This window comes from Anser cygnoides, chromosome 1 (assembly GCF_040182565.1).
Source record: "Anser cygnoides isolate HZ-2024a breed goose chromosome 1, Taihu_goose_T2T_genome, whole genome shotgun sequence".
NCBI lineage: Eukaryota > Metazoa > Chordata > Aves > Anseriformes > Anatidae > Anser > Anser cygnoides.
The window spans coordinates 87,285,446-87,304,979 of NC_089873.1; the positions used below are offsets into that span (position 1 = coordinate 87,285,446).

Below are 19,534 nucleotides of genomic sequence, written 5' to 3' on the forward strand. Positions count from 1 at the left end.
CGTACCTTTGATTTCAGGGTCGTCATTAGGAGTCCCGGCTTCCCTCTGTTCAAAGGAGTCTGCCGAAATGCTTCTCTCTCTCTTCCCCTTCCCCTTGGCACCATTTCCGGCCCCATTCTTTAGCCCCATGCTCCCACCTGGGCCAGGGAGCACTTTGGGGGGGTGACCTCCACTTTTGGGGTCACAGGGAGAGGGCTGGGATTGGCTGGTGGAGCCCCCTTGTTTGCCCTGGTTGGAAAATTTGGAATCCAGCTGGGGGTTGCCAGACGGGGACATCACTGTAGGGGGACGGACCATCACCTCCTGCTTTGATTTGGGGCTACTGGGGACAGAAGGGAGGGGGAAAAAAAAGACAGACAAGAAAGTGACAAATCACTTCACAGATTCATTCAACCCTGTGGGAAGAGAAAGCAGAAACAACCAGTGCCACCTTTGCAAGCTAAGACAATTGCTGACAAATAAGAAATGCCTGCAAGCTTAGAGTCATCCAGGTGCTTTTCTGAACGTGCCCTGAAAGGGTTATTATCCAAGATGGGATCTCATTGCTCAAGAAGGCACTAGGGCAGGCTACAGACCTGCCAGATCCCAGGAACTGCTGTCACATGAGGACCTACCTCTGGAGCTTCTGTCAATAAAGACAACGGTTTCTATGTGCACAGAGAAGCGCCTCACACCAAGACCAGCTCAGAGTAAACAGACGCAGCGCAATAAAGTTCACCTCACCACTCTCCCGGACCCAAATTATACAGCGCAGCTCCCATCTGAGCAGACCCCCCCTGCACCTCCCTATCCAGTTCTACAGGGAGCACAAGGAAAACCCAGCATTACTGCAGCATTCATCATACGTTGGGGCGAGCTGCCAGGAAAACACAAACCTCTGACCGTGAAAACAATTAAACCAGCTACAACCTGCCTCTGAATAAGGAAAGAGAAGGATACCATCTCCCTGCACACTCCTGCAAAATGGGGCAGATGAAACTTCTTTCGTTTGCCAAAGGAAATGCAAAATCCTTTCCTCCCCTCCTCCATTCAGCCGATTGCATCCTAAAAATATTTTGCTCCCCTGGGTTTTACACACACATCAGCCATCCTTTCCTTCTCAGCATCCAGTTACTCCGTTGCTACCGGATCTTCTGCATTTTGTTTTCCCATCACCACCACTTCTTCCACCAGGCAGTGCTTGCTAGCATCCTCACTGTGGGACTGGCGCGTGCCAGCTCCTCCTTTGGACAGGCACCTGAGTCAGAGGCATTCCCTCTGAGTCACTCCTAGCTCCTGGTGACCTCTAGGAGTAAATAATCGAACCGGAGAACGCTGTCAGTCAGACCACTGAGAGTCCCCGGACGCTTTTCACTTCCAGATTTTTCCCCTCCCAAATTAGCGGAGGAGAGATGCTGCCCCGCTGCACTGGCAGGTGAATGATCCGGAGGACCTCAGGGCACGGCTGATCAGTTCTCCAGGCTGTTTAGGCACACAGTGAGAAGGAAGCATTTTGCGTGGAAGCACAGACAGAGACCTTCTGCTGCCCAACTACCCCTCGGGGAAACAGATAATTAGAAGGGGGGTGGGGGAAGAGCACAAACAGATAGAAACAGCACGTTCGCTCTCCTCCAACCTATTTAGAGACCTGGTGGAAGGGAGGAGGGCAGGAGGAATGGAGAGGCCAAACCCCACAGGTTAAGAGCTCTTTCAGCTCACCCCGAACCTAACGAACGTGGGGGCCCATCCACACCGTGCAGTCAGCACCCAGGTACCCAGCACACCCGACAGGAGCACAGAGGAAGGCCAGTAAGTCGCATGCACCAGTCCTCGGCTCACACCGCAGCAGAGCAGGGACAGCATCATGAGCTGCTGGCTCTTTTCCTTACCTCTGTGTGTTGCCTGACGGGGAGTTCCTCACTTTGGGGTTACTGGAATGCATTGACAGAAATCCTGAGCTCACAGTCTCACACGCAGGCAGATGGGCTCTCGTCAAGTTCCTCTGGGGACTGTGCCACCAGAGGCAGCTCTGAAGCACTTTCTGCCACCCGCTTCTCTCAGCGCTGTCTGTCTGCTTGCCTTTTTTCTCTTCGCTCCTCTCTGGTTTTGCACGGGGCGCTTCCCTCCTGCAGCTCCAGCATTCTCTAGACGCGTGCCTCCTGCTGCCCAGGGGAAGTCTCGCATCTCCAGGGCACACTGTTAAAACCAGCCCACAAGAAGAGAAGAGAAATCTGGTGAGGAACTCTCCGAGCAGACGCGTCTGCGAAGCAGCACATGGCAGTACTTTCCCGTCACCGCGAAGACGCAGGAGAAGAGCTCTCAGATGGCTCAGCACAGCTGCGTATTTCCAAGCGGAGGCAGCCCCGGCTGGCCGCTCGGTTTACAGGCGGCGAGGCCAAGCTTCCCTTCAGCCACAGCAAATCACGCCGGAGTCAACAAAGCGGGGAAGCTTCTCATACCTGGACGCTTTGATTCCGTATCTGTGCTCAGCTTGAAGACACCTCACAGCAAGTCAGCAGGAAGCCAAAATGACAAATCCCCAACATGACTTAGCTATCCAGAATTCCCCCGTGAACGGCCATAATCTGATATTTCTTAAGAACATAAACTCTGCTCAAATCTTTTCTGTCTCCTTGGTCCAATATAACCAGACATAAGTTCATTGATGTGTGCTAAGAGTTGCACAGAGGGAGGAAAATAAAATAAAATGCCTTCCTGACCACCTGTAAGCAACCAGCTATGCTGTGATTACTCTGTAAATACCAGAGAGGTTAGTCAGTCATTATTTCTATTAGAAAGGCCAAGAGATCGCTAGAGAGCTGCCCCTCTAAATTTGCTCAGCAACACTGTACAAACTATCAAGACCTTAAAAAAATAAGAATAATAAAAAACCACACACAACAAAATAAGCATTTTTTTCAGCTTCTTGCTAATAAACAAATATGCGTGATGCAAGCAACACGACACTTAAAACTTTCTGGAGGAAGAAACTATTGAACATTACTGTTTATGTCCTTTGGGCTAAATTATTTTGGAACAAATTTCTGTCTTGTTTATGTTTCAACAGAATCTCTTCTGCTCATCTCATCTACTCAGATGCAAATCCACTTAATTTAGAATCTAACCAAGATTTATTGTTAATGTATTAAGCAATGCTAGTTAAATATTATTCAAATGTAAATATTCCTGGTATTCCTTCTCAGCACCGAAGAAGCGGTTTCTTCCTGTGTGTATCAAATGAAACAAAATAAATCTCCTCAGACTGGTAGTGCCTTGAATATTATGGATAGACTACTGTTTGAATTGTTTTTAAAAAGGAAAAATTGCTTTGCTTATGCGTTGACACCAGAGGACTAAGAAACTCGTGTACTTTATGACCACCTCTGGCCAAGGAGAGTTATCAGCAACCTGCATTATCGAGCAGCTGGTTCTCTGGTTCCCCAAAATGATCTCATTGTGAGGTTGTGGTGCCGTTATAAATCTTAGTGACTTTGCATCGCTGTACTTGACAGGACAGCACCCCACAGTCCTTCCTCTGTAGTCCTTCTATGAAAAACACCGCCTCCAAAACATCACCTCCTCGACAAGCCAGAGGAATATCCTGCTCCATATTCTCACCTCCACTGCGCCGCACAACCCCATTAATGTGGGGAATGTTTCTGCAGTAACAGCCTCATTTGTCCTGCCTCTTACTCGGCACAATCAGGTGAACCCCAGTCCGAGCCACACGCTCCACAGGATCCCTACGTCTACGTCTCTCTGGAGCTATAAGCTGGTTATCCCATTGATTCGGAGAACAATGTTGAGTTACTATTGTTACCACTATCAGGCTGTAATTGGAGCTGGTGCTGCACAGACACACTGAGGACAAAAAAGAACATCTTCCTAAACATCTAAATTGTACCAACATTCCATGCAAATTCAGCTCCTGCGCCTGTTTTGAAAACAAAACTGTAACATTATCGACTGCACTGAATAATAACACTTTTCAAAATAGATTCATGCATCAGTAGAAGTCAGTGTAACTCAGGGAGACTAGAGAATCCTCGCTTCAGGTGAAGGCGTGACTGAAAATAGAGTGAATTTCAGGTAACAGAGAACAGGAACAATAGCATTAAAAGGAGTGGAGCTCAGTGCTAAAAGCACTGCGTGGGCACCTGTGTGACGGACTCCAGTATTCTAGCTGTTTCTTCCTCTGCTTTTCTACTTTTGCTATTTATGCTTTATGATGCTACCTTTCATAAATTACAAGATGAGAATTTTCTCAGACACCCAGTCCTGCACGGTTCCATGGGAAAACACAAGGAACAGAATCAAGATCACACCCTCCGCATGGGACTTCCGACAGCACCAAACTTTGAAGCACTTCACAGGACGAATTAACCTGCATTTTTAACCATGCATTTTATGCTATAAATACACGTATCTTCCAGCTACTGGAATTGATACGTTCTGCAAGGGAACTGTGTTTTCCAATCTCAGTTTAAATTTCTTCTTAACAGAGAGAGCTATAAAGGATACATCAATATATTCATTGGATATATTGGAAGAACAGCAACTCACCTTCCTCTGCTTCTCTCATTTCTGCACGCTGGGAACATACTATCTTTTATAATGTGAAATGGGATGCCTCATGATTTTTCTAAATGCACTCCTAACATATGTCTGTCTGGAAATCTAGGGTTCAATAATGGAAAATCTCCAGAGAAATGTATTTTTGCAGCTGGAGCCTGCCTGCCATAGCAAAGCCCTTATCATTGAGTTAAAATTAGAGGAAGGTTCGTTGACGGCGAATGGTCAAGCCACTTTCCAAAGCATTTCAGCAAGCTGACTCTGGGGCTGTGTTTTCAGGGTTGCTTTATGGTACGCCAGGCACAGGCTGCAAGGAAGAGGGGTGGTTCAACAATCTGCTCATTCTCACCATCCCTCTCCTGACCAGATCAGGGGAAGATCCAAGCGGGAACCAACCCAAGGAAAACAGGAGAAATCTCTGTTCAGCCGGATCAGTCCCCTTGATCTGGTTGATGATGCAACCACATCAGTGCCACTGCAAGCTCAAAGGAGGAGGTGAGAACAGGTGAAAAGTAGCCTCACCCAACCTGGTGGCGGTTCACAATTTGGATGGCACAGGATGGCTTTAAACATCGGTTTCAGAGACAAGAGAGATGGACCCACATCAGTGGAGACATCACAGGCCCTCCCCTTTTCGTCAAGTCGCTTACCGGGACCCCTGGCGTCACGACACAGCAGTACTCATTGCGGAGGCCATGAGGTGCGAACCACTCCTCTCACAAGCAATGATCACCTGAAAAAAAGGAGAGAGGCAGAGCTTCAGCAGCAGGAACACACAGCCCAGCCAGCTGCCGCCCCTCCTTCCTAGCCCCAGGAGCGAGCAGAGAAGTCATAATTTGCTCTGAACCACTGGCAGGAGGGAGCCTCTGCCTAGGCTGGCAAGGTTCAGCAGCAGCAAAAACGCCAGCATCAGGCCGGAACAGTCTGAAGATGTCGGCAGCGCGAGGAGGTGCGGAGGGGAAGTAGCTCAGACCTGCTTTAGCACTCCCACATTTGAGCTTGCTGGATTCCCATGAGCTCATCTGTGCTCCGAGAAGCTGGCACAAAGCTCACACGAGCAACCTCCCCTTCCCTGCGCCCATGCCTCTTCAAAGGCTCACCTTCCCCTCGCTGTGAGCCCAGCAACATCTGCCAAACCCCTGTGCTCCACACACACAACCTCCTCCACAGCCAGACAAGCTATAAATAAAAACATCAAGCGTCAGGTAAAGCCAGGCAATTGCTCAGTCGCATCTAGGGGAAAACCAGGCAGGTTTTGGAAGGAAGACGCGCTCCTTGCTGTTCTGTCAGCCCCTACTGCACGTCACTGTGCTACGCTACAGAGAGAAAGGAATCCAACTGCAAACCTTGCTGTGTAAGACATCCTGCAAGCTTGCTCACGAGAGAGCTGCAGCAGTGCGTAGGATCCCTTGGCCTACGGTTGTTCCCTGTAAGGCCAAAATAGTTTGTAGCCCATGAGTGGATCAGCCCCACTTTAAGTAATGGAGACAACCCTGCATCAAAAACTTACGGTCACATCTTAAGGAAAGACACAGGTACCTGAAAACTTAGCAATATCAGGAAACGCAGACTCTGAGGCACAGCTCAGTGGTAAATCTGAGGTCAGGAGAGAAAGAGCAGCTACCTGCCAGCTTCTTCTACCTCACCCACTCTGAAAACTGGCGAGGCCGTGAGAGCAGCAAGAGCCCACACAGCACCCGGGCTGTCGGGGCCGGCGCGGTCCCCGAGCACTCAGCTGTTTACACTGCGAGGACAGCCCCGCGGTTCAAGTGAGTGCACTCCCAAAGCGCTGCCAGGGGCTTTCCGTGCAGCCTCCGTGCCTGCTGCTGACCAGATGCCTCCAGCAGGGACGCAGGAGCTGCTGTGAGGCTCGATTAGTTACGTGTTGTGAAACCCTCTGCGTATTCTCTTCCCTCCGACATTCTCCAACTGTTATCTCCTGCAGCTTCACCTTAACAGTGGGGCAATACCTCACCATGTAATCCACCTCAACAAAACCAAACTACAAAGCCAGGCCCAAACAATGGAGCTACATTCTCCACCCAATCCAGCCAAATCAAACAATGAAATCATCACCGTGATAGACCGTCCTTATCTAGGCAGGTCACACCTGCAGACAGGAGCTGGAACAAACACCCATCGCAACAAGCTGCTTCAGCCAGCGCAACCTCCCGCAGCGGCACCATCAGCCCTGCACCCAATTACCCAGCTGAAGCTCCTCTCCCCTTTCCCCCACCCCACCCACCGAAACGACACCAGCCATGCCATGCCGGTGCCAAGCCTGACGCGCCTCTGCCAGGGCAGCGACAAGACCCGCCTGTTCCCTTGGGAGGGCAAACACCAACACCAGCACGCACCGCGGTGGGGAGAACCCATCAGAGGGAACGGTCGGGTTCAACCCGGCAAAGCACCGGAGAAAGACGGCCTTATAAACCACGGGCCAGGACCACGAGAGGGACACCACCAGACACGAGGCACTGCTGTGGTGGCCCAGACGCAGTTATCACAATGCTTTTCCATCTTTACTGCTCCCCACAGTCGTAGCCTGCAGCACGCAAGCAGCTACCCCAGGGCAACTAACAATACACGCTCAGCTGAGCTTAGCTGGTGGCAACTTGCGCACGAGCCATCTTCTATGAACTAGCCACCCTGTTACTGTGATGCAAACAGGTCCAAAAAATAAATAAAAAAGCCCACCCAAGCTAGCTTATTCCCTCTCCGTGCCCTTGCACCGCAGAAGCAGCTCTCACACTGCTTGGTAGTGATGAGTGGCCGGGTACTTGGAGGCGTGCAGCGTTAGGGCTGCTTCAGCGGGAGCAGCCGTAGTTAGCACTGACTGGCTTCAGCCTTCTCTCCCGCTTTGAGGAGGAGAATGTGGAGAGATGAAATGAAGGCATACCAAGTAGATAAAAGTATCCAACTTATGGCCTTACTGTGACACGAAGCATTAAAGGCAAGAAACCTCTTTCTCAGTGTACAAGAAAGAGCACGCTTCTTTTTTTTTCCCCACGGCCTTTCTGAGACTGTCAGTCTGTGCCGGACCGAGGGCGGCGAGAGCCCAAAATCAGCAAGGAAAAAGAAAAAAGGCTAGAGATCTGCTGCTACAGACAACACGCGGTGACTCCGAAGGCAAAGCGAGCCGGCACCCTGAATTGGCAGCAGGGTGGGAAGGAGAGGAGAGAGCGGGTGGACTAAGACGCCGAGCAGCAGCTGCAGGAGGGTCGGAGCCCGATGGTGCCGGCAGCAGGAGCTGCGCGAGCCGCCTGCAGCAGGAAGCACATGGGCACCAGTGGGCTCCCCGCGTGAGCAGGGAGGTGGGGGGAGGCGGTGAATCAGCCAACGCGCTCCCTCCATGCGACTGTGCTGGGAAGGGCCCGTCCCATTCCCCCGACCCTCCTTTGACCACTTATGAGGGAGAACGGCTGCACTGGCAGGGGGTGACCCCACTGCACCCGTGGCACCCGCGGAGCGACCGCGGGTGCTCGCCCTGTGCAGAACTGACCAGTTTTGCCTTGCTGCACACCTGTGGCTGAGCAGCACGCGTTACTTTTTAATAAGCGGCTGTTTAACAAGGTGCTTGGTCACACACCTCATCGATAAGAGTGCAACCAGGAAACAAGGAGGACGCAGGAAGTGTTATTCAATGCTTTTATTGAGCAGTCAGAGGCCTTTAAGATCATGTGTAAGCGACTGTGTACGTTGACGTGAGTATTCCAACACCACGCACATCTCCCCGTGACGCTGGAGGAGATGGGGACACGGGGCAACCTTCATTCCCCTGAACCAGTCCCAGTTTCTAGCTACGGCCCCCACTCGGGGCTTGTAACTACACCCTTACATCTGCCCCCTACCTCCTAGCAAAGGCTGTTCTCATCCTTCCCCAGGAAAGCGTAAAGCATGTGCCTGTAACACAGCTCGTGGTGAACCCACCGGCATTCAGAGGGGTTTGTCAAAATGCTGCCTTACCTTCCGCAGGCCAAGCACGTGCTGGACCCAGGAAAGCAACAGCCATCAGCCTAAGGCCATCCAAGCCTTTCCCTTCCAGCCACCATTAGCACTCGTGACCAGGCTGAAAACTAATTCTAGAAAAGATAGGATTATTCTTCAGCCACCCAGGTGGCCACATGCTCACTGGTGCTGCCACAAAGGAGGCAGCAGTGCCTGATGGTACAGACATGGACAGGCTTTAGCTGGTTGTTCAAATACACTTCTGTTGTTCCCCTGCCTGCTCCCCCTGTGCTTTTTCTTTAACACGGGCAGAAAACACACTGGGCACCCGAAGAGCCACCAGGGCTGAAGGCACAGTATCAATACACATCATGCGGACCCAGCACAACGCCGCCTGTTCAAGCGAGTAATCAGGAGGTAGCCAGACTAGCTACTGTCCTGGCTCTTTCCATAGCAGTGTTTGCAAACCTCATCCTCTAATCAAACTACACCATCATTGCTCCAAAGACTTCCAGCTGCCGTGCTCATGTGCTCCTTCTGCCAGAAAGGCAGTGGCTACTTGCTCCTGGGCACCTCTGACGGCACATGGACTGTACTCTGCCCCAAAGCAGCTGCTGATTTGGGGAAACTAGCAAGATCTGTCATTCCCTGGTACGCTGCAAATCCCACTGACTCAACAAATCAATTTCTTGGCATGGGGCTGTGACAGGGGAGGGTCAGGCTGGGTGTTAGGGAAAGGTTCTGCACCCAGAGGGTGGTCGGGCACTGGGACAGGCTCCCCAGGGAACTGGTCACAGCACCAAGCCTGACAGAGTGCAAGAAGGGTTTGGACAGTGCTCTCAGGCACAGGGTTTGATTTTGGGGTGGTTCTGTGTGGAGCCAGGAGTTGGACTCGATGGTCCTTGTGGCTCCCTTCTAACTCAGGAAGTTCAGAATCACTGAGCCAGCTTGCTAATACTAAGCTGACCGGATAGCAACTCACAGCCAGCCACCAATTTCTAGATGGCCCTCACTTACCCTGAAACAGCACAGACTTTGACATGTTTACGTCTTGGCTATAAAAAAGATGGCGTACACTAGGTTCTCACGCTTTCACAAAGCCAAGAAACTCCACCTTATGCATAAGTCAGAGAAGCCTCCACAGCATTACTACTTTGCTGGTAATCTTCTACTGGAAGCAACTCTCAGTCAAAAGAATCCAAAACTTGCCACCTAAATTCCTTTCACTACATGAATGTGGGACACACATGTTCTTCACCAGGCTCACTGCAACTTCCCTAAGAGCCTGATGAAATAACTTTCCTCGTGCACATGGTGTGCATCCACCGCTCCACTAACCTCTGAAACACAGGCAGGTTACTGCCCAGAACTAGCGCCATGCACGGAGAAAGGGGCTGAGCAAAGATAAGCACGCTTAATGTACATGGAAAATTTACGGCACTGACATGGAAAATGCAACCAAGAGACTATGCCATTACAAGGAAAAGAGGTTCCTTTGAGTAGCTCAGATTAATGCAAGAATTTAGGACCACGGGAGGAACATCCTTGAAATTACAAGAACATACCTAACCACCTCCATGCAAACGTGGTGTCTGTGGTCACACAAACCCAACTCCACTGGGCCTGTGTCTGTGTCCACATCCTTCGGGTAAGACAACGCCGATACTCTCCCTCCCACACTTTTCCCCCCTAACTCTGACCACCGCACACATGGACGTTTTCCAAGAACCAGTCTCTCCTGAACTCCATTCAAAACAGGGACAGCCACAGGAAGTCACAGAACCATAGGATGGTTTGGGTTGGAAGGGACCTTAAAGCCCACCCAGTTCCCCCCCCCCGCCATGGGCAGGGACACCTCCCACCAGACCAGGTTGCCCAAGGCCCCATCCAGCCTGGCCTTGAGCACCTCCAGGGATGGGGCATCCACAGCTTCTCTGGGCAAGTCCTACCTTTCCTTCTCCACTCTTAAAAAAGCGCAGTCAAAACAATCACTGACAAAGGACAACGCAGACCCAAGGGCTCAGAGAATAAAGTAGTTTATGACATTCCCAACACAACCGCCCCGTGCCCTCACGCAGTGTGATCTCTACTGACTGTTCTCTTCCCTCCTCCTTCTGACAAGCACAAGGATAACCAACAGCAGCCACGATGTAAAGGCTGTTTAAGTAGTTTCTTGGCTGGAGTATTACAACAATAATTCTGAAATAATCTGTTGCAATAGACATGTTGCCCACTATACTTGTAACCATAATTTTAAAAGTTGTTAGTAACACTTCAAACACTTTATGTCAGGAAGACTACTGTGCTTCCATTAAACTTTATTTTTGGTGCCCTAACAATGCTTCAGTGTGTCATTAATACAAAGAGGATGATCGCCTTTCCTAGACAGTTACTGATTTCATACAACTCTTTCCACAACTCCTTGCACAAATTAGTGGAGGAGACAGACACTTGTGGACACTGATGAACAGATTCAAGTTGTCCACAGACACCTGGAGACCCTTTCAACTTCTCGTCTACTGTGTATAAAACTGAACTACGTGATACACCTGGGACTAGAACAGTCGCCTGGCATATTCTGACACAGTTCCAGAAGCCAGTTTTTGGGGAAATAAAACACAGCAAAAAAACACATACCAACGTCTAAGCTACAACTACCTGCTTCTGTACAGGCTGACCGATTCCTGCTGTTGCTAACACCAATTCAGCTTCGCCAACACGAGGGGCATTTGCAGCTGCAGGTCAGCCAGGCTGCTGTCACGTCGCCGTGTTGTGACATCCCGCTAACATCAGCTCGGCCTCAGCATCCTCCAGCACAGCTCCCTGAGCCAGCTCGGCTCCCCCTACGTTAGGGACACCGGGAGCAGCCGGTGTACTTCACGGCCGGAGTTTTTAGCACTTTCTGCGGAGCGTCACTTACCTTAGCAGCAGCCTGTCTGCTCTAGAGTTCCCACTACTGTAAGCACCGGCAAAGATCAAAAGCTTTTAGCAATCAGGGATTTCTCAAGGAATGTTTTAACATTATTTCCCTAATATATGACAGGCTTCTGCGGCTTTCTACATCGTGTTAGCAGTTAACAGACCTAGCATCAGTCAACATTACGTGCAGGAGTCCAGCGGAGAACGCTAGAGCTTCCGACCAGCTGCCTTCATAGCTTTGCCTCCTGTCAGAATTTCATCTGTTTTTTAGGGAAGCAGGTAGCACGTTCAGGGCCAGAGGCAATCTCCTTTCTCTTACTCCTCTGGGCTTATTTTTTTGAAAATTTAAACAGTGACGTCAGCATGAACAACCACCATAGGTAAAAGAAGCCTGTACAAAGCTTGTCACGGTAGCTCATTCTTCACAAACTAACCTGTGGAGGTGGTGGGGGGAACAAACAGGATGCAATGGATAGGAAGACAAGGCTGAAGAGACACCAGTTTGTTCTTCACTATATAGTAACGCCATGTTGTTTAAGTAGAAGACTTGGGAGGAATAAGGTACCCATCAGTTTAGCATGAGGAAAACTGAAAAAAAGGAGGAAGCACTTTCTCTTTTCCTTTCAGCATCCCCTCGCTAGGCTTCCAGAATGAAAGATATCAAACAGTCCTCAGGCAAAACACCCCAGGCTGCAATCTTGTCAGTTTTCGTGAGCTCAACAGGGCCAGGACGGGTCAGCACCAGACAGACCTCCTCCACGGAAAGCCCGGTGCTACGGCGAGCCCTAACCCCGCAGCACGCTGCAAGGGGGCACCACACACCGTGTCCGTCAGAATTGCTGCAGGCAACCCCACACCTTCCTCGGCCCAGCCCTCGCTGAACAGGCACCCCGCCTCTCTCTCAGCCAAACGAGCAGCTTGTCACGGCTCCCCTAAGCGTCAGCACCCGTGGCACTGCCCGCCGGCGCCACTTCTCACCCAGGATCGTCGCCACCAGCTGCCCCCTGCCCTGCTCCCTCCCGCAGCTCTCTAACACCAGGCTCTCCACCCTGGGAGGTCGGCAGGACAAAACATGAGTCCCTGTGGCAGCAGAGTGAAGAAATGCTACAGCCCCTGCGTGTTGCTTACTGCTGGCTGTGCTCGGCCTCTTGCTTCTGTGCCGCTGTGCCCACAATAGGCGCATTACAGGTAGCACAGCCTTTGGTGACCTGGCGCTGTGCGTCTGCGAGCTGGTTTCCTAGCTGCTAAACGTCGGATCGTCAGCAGAGCAATGACTCTTCTGAGGAGGAAATCACTTCAAAGACCTCTAGCAAGCAAAGACTGTGCGTACACGGCGCTCCAGGATGCTACATGATCATATCAAAGCCACTGGGATGAAAAACTGACATTTGATAAATAACGTGAGGTCACCTAAAAGATCTCACAACATGGCATGGGAAATTCTTATTTTGACAAGAAATTATGCAATTCCATAATCAGGCCTATTATCTCCTCTACTGCTTTGACGTGATCTTATAAAAGCATCGAGTGCCTGCAACCCCAACTGCTGCAGGATCCTCCCTCATTCTACACAAGACGTACATGTTTAATATTTTTCTCATTAGCCAGGCATGCACAGCAAAGCCTAAAGTACTTCAAGTTATTTACCGCTCTGTATAAACAGAGCGCTGTTTTCAAAGCCTCGTAACTGTCAAATCAAAGCTACCTTTCGCGGGAACATTCAGAAGCGTTTCTTCTGGATGGTGGCTATTTGCCTGACAGTTTCAACTTTCCATCCCCGACTACAAGAAGGTTAAGGGTGGTTTTTCTGAGACAGGAGCGAGTGTCTTCTCACTAACAAGCTGTCAAGCCATTTCGGCCTGAAGTTCTTTACTCCCTTCTCATCCATACACATAAAACGCTGCAGAAAAATTCAATCCCACCAGCGCGAGTTGGGAGAAGAGCTCCTCTGCACGCACCTACGATGATGGCCTCAACTCCCCGCTGCAACAGCTCCAGTTGCAGAAGCCGTGGCCGCTCCACTTTGACAGCTACGGCTTAAATTACACTGCAAATACGCCGCTTCTAATCAATCCTCAAACAGCGTGCCAGATCGGTACGGAGATAAACCACTGCCGTTTCATAGGCGCAGGAGCAGCGCTATCGAGGCACCTGAGGAAGGCGGTTTAGCAAAAACACAGAGAGCACAGCTGAGCAAGCTGGAAAAGGGCCCGCTGCTCGTAGACCCACTGCTATAGCAGTGAGCCGCTAAAACAGAATTGTCCTTCGGGTCTTGCTCTACTCCAAACATACCACAAAGGTGGCAAAAACTGCTTCACGCACCATACGCAAGTAGACATGCGGATTTAAAGCGATTTGTAGAGCATAAGTAACATGACCTGGCCAATAGATCCCAGGCACATTAAGAGCCAGGTTCTCTTTCCAAATTCGCCGCCAGATCCAACCTAACCTGGTTTGAGAAGAGCCCGTGGGCCCCAGCTGCCCGGGCTGAGCAGGTTCCCACACTCTCCCTCCGTTCAGAAGGTGCACACGGAGATGACCAGCCCAGAGGAACTGCTCAAGTGCTCTCAGTGCCCAAATCACAAGCACGCTGACCTGAATACTGAGAGAGGCAAGCTCTCCCCCGATCCTGGATGCAGTTAGACCACTGCATATGTCACGCGCTCTTTTTGCCACAGACTGTACCACTAAGGAGCACTTAAAATCAGCATTGTTTTCAAGGCTACAGCACCCAATTTTCAGTGAACTCTCAGAGGACATCGCTCCGGCACCTCTCAGCCCTGCTTTGTTGAAAGAAATTATGTCACATGTAAAGCATACTTGCCATTCTCCTGCTTCAAAAGCATTTCATTGATTCTGCCAAGCCTTTAGAAACAAGCAAACAAACAAACAACCCACCGTACAGTGCCACTTTTCATCTCCCTTCCCTGTTCCACCAGCTCCTTCTCTGAGGGCAAACAAGGAAAAGCTCACCTCTGCTTTTAAGTCTCCCTGAAAAAAAGGGATCTTGGAGCGTGTTCAGCTACCCCAAAGAGATAACGCTCATTCTTCAGACACAGTAAACTGCAATTTCGTAACAGCCTTTAAAATAAATTCAGCGAGTGTTGTCAGAGTAGATCAAAACCAGATCGCTGAGATCCAACCACCGAGGTGCAGGTAACAACGCACAGAAGCAGGAGTAAAACCCACCAACAGACCCGGGCAGCAGCAGCTCGCTTTGCACCACAGCCACGGTTCAGTATCTCAGACCGGATTTCAGGACAGGTCACCAGGATCGAGGCAGAAGCCCAGGCAGTTTAATGGCACATCCCAAACTCCAGTCCCAGGCAAGTTCACGCGAGACCCTTGCAGAAGACGCGGACACAAGTTACGCCCTCCCTCTCTTTCCCCAACATAGAAGCACATCTGTTAGAGCACAATAAAATCAAGGTTTAGACCACGGGCTTAATACTCCTTCCAAAATTTCTACTATCGCTGATTACGATAATTGGATATTCTTCATATTCCTGCAGACATCTGATCCTTTTTAACTCTTGTTGAATCCTTGCTCCTGATGATTCTCACAGCGTGAGTTTCACTGCTTAATTGCAACCACGCTAAATATTCTGCCATCAGTTGACACTGCATGTTCTGTATCACCAGACGGTCCTGAAGAAGCAGAAACTTTTCCACAGCTCAACAAGCACGCTCCTCTTTTTGCCGCCGCTAAAGCTGCTTAAAGAGGGCTCCTCTTTTTGTGCATCGCACGCATGTTCGGGGATGAGAAACACTGTTGGCAAAAAGGAGAAGGTAAACCGAAGGAGCTGTTCCCAGGCAAGGGAAGCTGTAACAAATAGGTGTAAAAAACATTTAGCAACTTTAGCAGACTCTTAGAGGTACAGCTAGATGAGCACTCCCTTTGGCAGCAACGCCAGCTGAAAAGACTGCTGCTACCAATATTTACTTCCACCCCTGCACCACGCTGTCTGATGTGCCGGTACAACCGCGTGCGTGGCCAAACAGCGAACGAGTTTGGCAAACCCACCCAGGCTAAATATAACCTTTTCTTTTGCCAGGCTACTTATAACCCAGCTCAGTCCCTTGATCCACTGCAGCATGCAGCTGCACAGGCAGCAGCACCAGCACAAAGGGAGGGCTGGTGCAGAGCCCAAAAGGGGATGTGCTGAGGACTGCCTGAAAGCCAGCTCCACCAGAGAAAGGCACACTTGCAGGCATCGCAGCTCCTACAGCTGAGGATACAGCCACAAGATGCAACCCCGTTTCTTCAAAAATACCAGCAACACTCATTTTAAAGTCACCATCGGACCAGTAGACTGGGATCGAGCAAGCAGTAAAACATCACCTTCTGTTTTGCTGTTGTTACAGAGTTAACTGGTGCTCGTAAGATGGCGTGGTCTGAGGGGCAACTCTTCCAAAATCTCCCTGCAGACGGGCTTTTTTGCCCAAGTTTGTCAAGACCACCTGCAAGCCCTAATCACGGGCAGGGTCCCTCTGTTCGGTGCTCGCACAGTCCCTACCACAGCGGAGATCCAGCCCCAAGACAATTAAAGCAGGGACATAAAAACCTGACAGAGGAGTAAAGGTATGGGGAAAGCCATTTCACATGCGGTAGGCGCAGCAGTGCTCAGACAACGTCAGCAGTGAGATCTCCTTCCATTCACAAAACGCTCTCAAAACCTGAGTTAACACCTTCGTTTTGCCAGCAGGAAGACCAGAGGGACTCCAGCAGAGCTTGTAAGCAGGAAATCCTAGCCCATAGCAAATCTCGCTGGGTTAAAGGACTTGATATCTATGTAAACAGACCACAGACCTCACTGAGGCACGGAGATTTCTGTGAAGTCCAAGGCCATGCAAACCAGATAGGAAGATTTTATGAAGGCTGCCTGCCTTGCTCTGAAGAAATGCTGGTAAACTTCTGGAAAGCAGGAGAGATCAAGCCCTGCTGGGTAACACAGCTGACATTTAGGATGTGAATTAGTTTCAATACTCACTTGAGTGTCAATTGCTCCTAGGGATAGAGATAAGGGGGTCAGGTTTTGTTTTTCTTCCACTGAATTTTTAAAGACCAACAGAACTCCTAAGACACACGCACAGCTAGCAAGGCAACATGGTGTGTCAGGAACTCGAGAGGGGAAAAAAAAAAAACTCTAGAAAAAATCCTATAGAAATAGGGATGTAAATTCAACATATTACAGAGCAGCAAGTCTTTGAATCGCCAGGAAATGTGGATCAAAGGTTAGTCCATCCTTATCCCCCTCGAACACAAACTGTTCACAAAAGCCATCGCATATGAATATTTTAGCCGTGTGGCTTATAGTTGCCTTAGTTTCTATATTTGGATATTCAGTGACAAATGTAGTTTCTTTGGCTGTGGGCTAACCCTAACTGAAAACAATCCAAGTGCACGAACTGCAAAGATGAAAACGCAAGATGGGGAGGCAGGGAGAGAGAGAGGGAAGAGTGGGGAAGAAAGAGTCCGTGCTCTTTGTATCCATAACATACAGAAGACATCTACAAAGTTTCTGGTTGTATGAACAGACACCTATTTATTTTCTTCCACATTGAAATTCGGGTCTTGCCTCGCTTAGAAGACTGTGTTGACCGATAAACAAATTAACTGATCACAAGAGCCGAAAGCAACACGCCTCCCCAGAAACCACAAAAACCTAAAAAAACAAACAACAAAAAAAAACCCACCCTTTACGCACAGCCCTACCCCACAAGGAGATGGTTACAACAGTATTGTCATATTCTCACTACTTCCCTCGCTCCGCAGCGGATCACAGTTTCTCTCAAAACATCTTTATTGCATCTATGAACTGAACAATCTGCCTTGGGAAAAAAAAACGTATCCTGGGAAGTCAGCAGCAGAACTTTTACCAAACGCTGCCAAAACCAAATACGTCTATGTACACACAAAATACATCCCCAGAAGAATTTCTAATGCTAACCTGACCAAAGACGAGCAACTGAATGGGAGGGGGACTTAGACAAAAACTTGTTTCGTTGTTGTTTTTTTTTTAGTTGGTTTTGTTCACACTTATTTAACGTCAATGATTGATTAACATTTTGGATAAAGGAGGTCTTTGTTAGTGGTTCAGCATCTCCACCCCTTCAATTAAGGTGTTAAGAGTTCACAACAGTGCAGTGAGATGAAGACCCCAAGACCCCCTCCTCCACAAAATCTGCCCCCCGCCGAAAAAAAAAAAAAAACCACCAAAAAACCCACCTTACTGGGAAAATTCCCAAATCCCAAAACTGTCATCGCTGCTAACTCCAACTTAAAAAAGAAAGCTGCCTTTCTTTTGTTGTTTGAGGAGGAGCCAGCAAGGGAGACAAGGAAAGAATACGAGCCCCTGAGCCATTTTTGTGCTCCGAGTAAGAAAAAAAAGGACACATTCATTGAAAATAATCTGCTTGGAGATCGCTGTTAAAAACCAAACCAAACCCAACCCAACCCTAGAGCCAGCACCCAACCGGTCCCAAATGGCCACAGTACCTCACCAAAGCTACCCCCACGCTTTCCAGCAGCCGGCCGATGGGCCTGCAGTGGGATACGGGCACACGCAGGGTGAAGGCACAACCGCCTGCCAGCCCTTGCTGCCCCTCAGCCCCAGCTCAGCTTCACCAGTCCCACACCGTGACAGCCCCACGAGCAGCATCAGGCGTTACGGCCCTAGTGGGAAGTGGGAGGGAGGTAAACAGAAAGACAGGACTACAGCTCTTTAGGTATGTTAATTCTCTCCCTCTGTTCCCTGGGATTTTTTTATTTGATTTCGTGTAGTGCATTGCCTAGCTTCCCAATACTTGTTTTTGTAATACGTTGAGCAATCGCTGACTGAATATTAACCTCCAACAAAACAGGAAAAAAAAATGCTTCGCTTTTTTTTTCCCCCCCCTTTTTAAAGCTCGATACATTTAAGGATGCTTCACGGCTCCTATGATGCCTGTGTGGGCTTTTCATGGAGAAATCCAGGACGGAATACTTACGAGGAAAACAAAAACGTTACTGGAACCCCTCAAAACTGGAAGAGCTGTCTCCCCCGCCTCCTCCAACTCTGTTTTGACAGGAGAGCGACAGTCACCCGCAGCAAGGCTGAGCGAGACAAGCCTGGCTCGGCACAGCCTTCTGTTCTTCTCTGCCCCGAGCCGGTGAGGTGAGAAACTGCCCCAGCCAAGGGGAAGCTGCTGCTTTCCACGGCAAGTGCTGCAGGAGCTGATGCTCCTCTCGAGGACAAGGGTCTCGGTCACCTCTAGGCCAATCTCAGACCCCAAGCGAGGTCTAGCACCTTCCCTCTCACAACAGCAGGCTTTGAGACGCTCCACAACCAGCTCCCCACTGTTGCTCATTATTTCATACTTTGTTACCTCGCTGCCTGCCAGTTTCCCGACTGATTCCTCATTCTGTTTACTATTAAACCTCTAACCGCGTAACCATCCCACCTCAGTGCTTTATGCCCAAATAACAACCCACGACTGCATCTGAGCCCGCCGTGTCCCGTGTCGGGCTTTGTCCGCCCTCCCAGGGGACCTCCCGTACCCCAATTTCTGGTCGCCAGAGGCCTCGTCGCCCCGTCCCCTCCATCGCGGCGGCTCTGGGGACGGGCAGCCGGAGAAGCGGGGCTCTCTCCCCTCCCCGTGCGGAAGCCGAGCCTCGCAGCTTCCGTGCGCCCACCTGTCCCGGCGCACCCCGAGGGGCCGTGCTCAGCGGCGCCGCCCCCCCGTCCCGCAGCCCCTCGGGGCAGCCGAGGACAGGGGCTCCCCGTGCCCCCCCGAGCCGCCCCCCGTGCCCGTGCCGCAACAAAGCCCCCTGCCCCCCTCAGCCCCGGCTCAAACTTTCGGCGGGCGGCGGTTGAGGAGGGGACGGTGGGGGGGGGGGCGACCGTTGGGCGGTCGGTTGGGGGGTGGGGGGGTGCCGCCGCGCGCCGCCTCCCCTCACTCACCGGGGGCCGCGGGCGGGCTCAGCGGCGGGCGGGAGGGGGCGGCGCGCCGTGTCCCCCCGCCGCCGCCGGGTCCTTCCCCCGCCCGCAGACGCACACAGGCTCCATTGTCCGCCGGCGCCTCCCCCCCTGCCCGCCGCGCGCGTGGTACCGCCCACCGCAGCCCCCCCCCGCTC

The 19,534-nt window shown here is 50.7% G+C and overlaps 1 protein-coding gene across 11 annotated transcripts in view; it reads right to left on the minus strand.

Annotated features, from left to right (window-relative positions):
* Positions 1 to 19,534, minus strand: part of BCL9 (BCL9 transcription coactivator) — a 59,060-nt gene that overhangs the window by 15,893 nt on the left and 23,633 nt on the right. For 4 of the 11 annotated variants that reach the window (XM_067001615.1, XM_048071669.2, XM_067001628.1 and 1 more), the window contains exons 2-4: positions 5,202 to 5,284; positions 1,869 to 2,175; positions 6 to 322 (exon numbers count right to left, since the gene is read on the minus strand). In XM_067001615.1, coding sequence (XP_066857716.1) covers positions 6 to 322; positions 1,869 to 1,921 — 370 coding nt within the window. In that variant the 5' untranslated portion in view covers positions 1,922 to 2,175; positions 5,202 to 5,284. Of the gene's footprint in view, positions 1 to 5; positions 323 to 1,868; positions 2,176 to 5,201; positions 5,285 to 18,958; positions 19,200 to 19,361; positions 19,509 to 19,534 lie in introns of those variants that run through there. The other 7 variants (XM_067001613.1, XM_048071668.2, XM_067001624.1 and 4 more) reach the window with 7 other exon arrangements.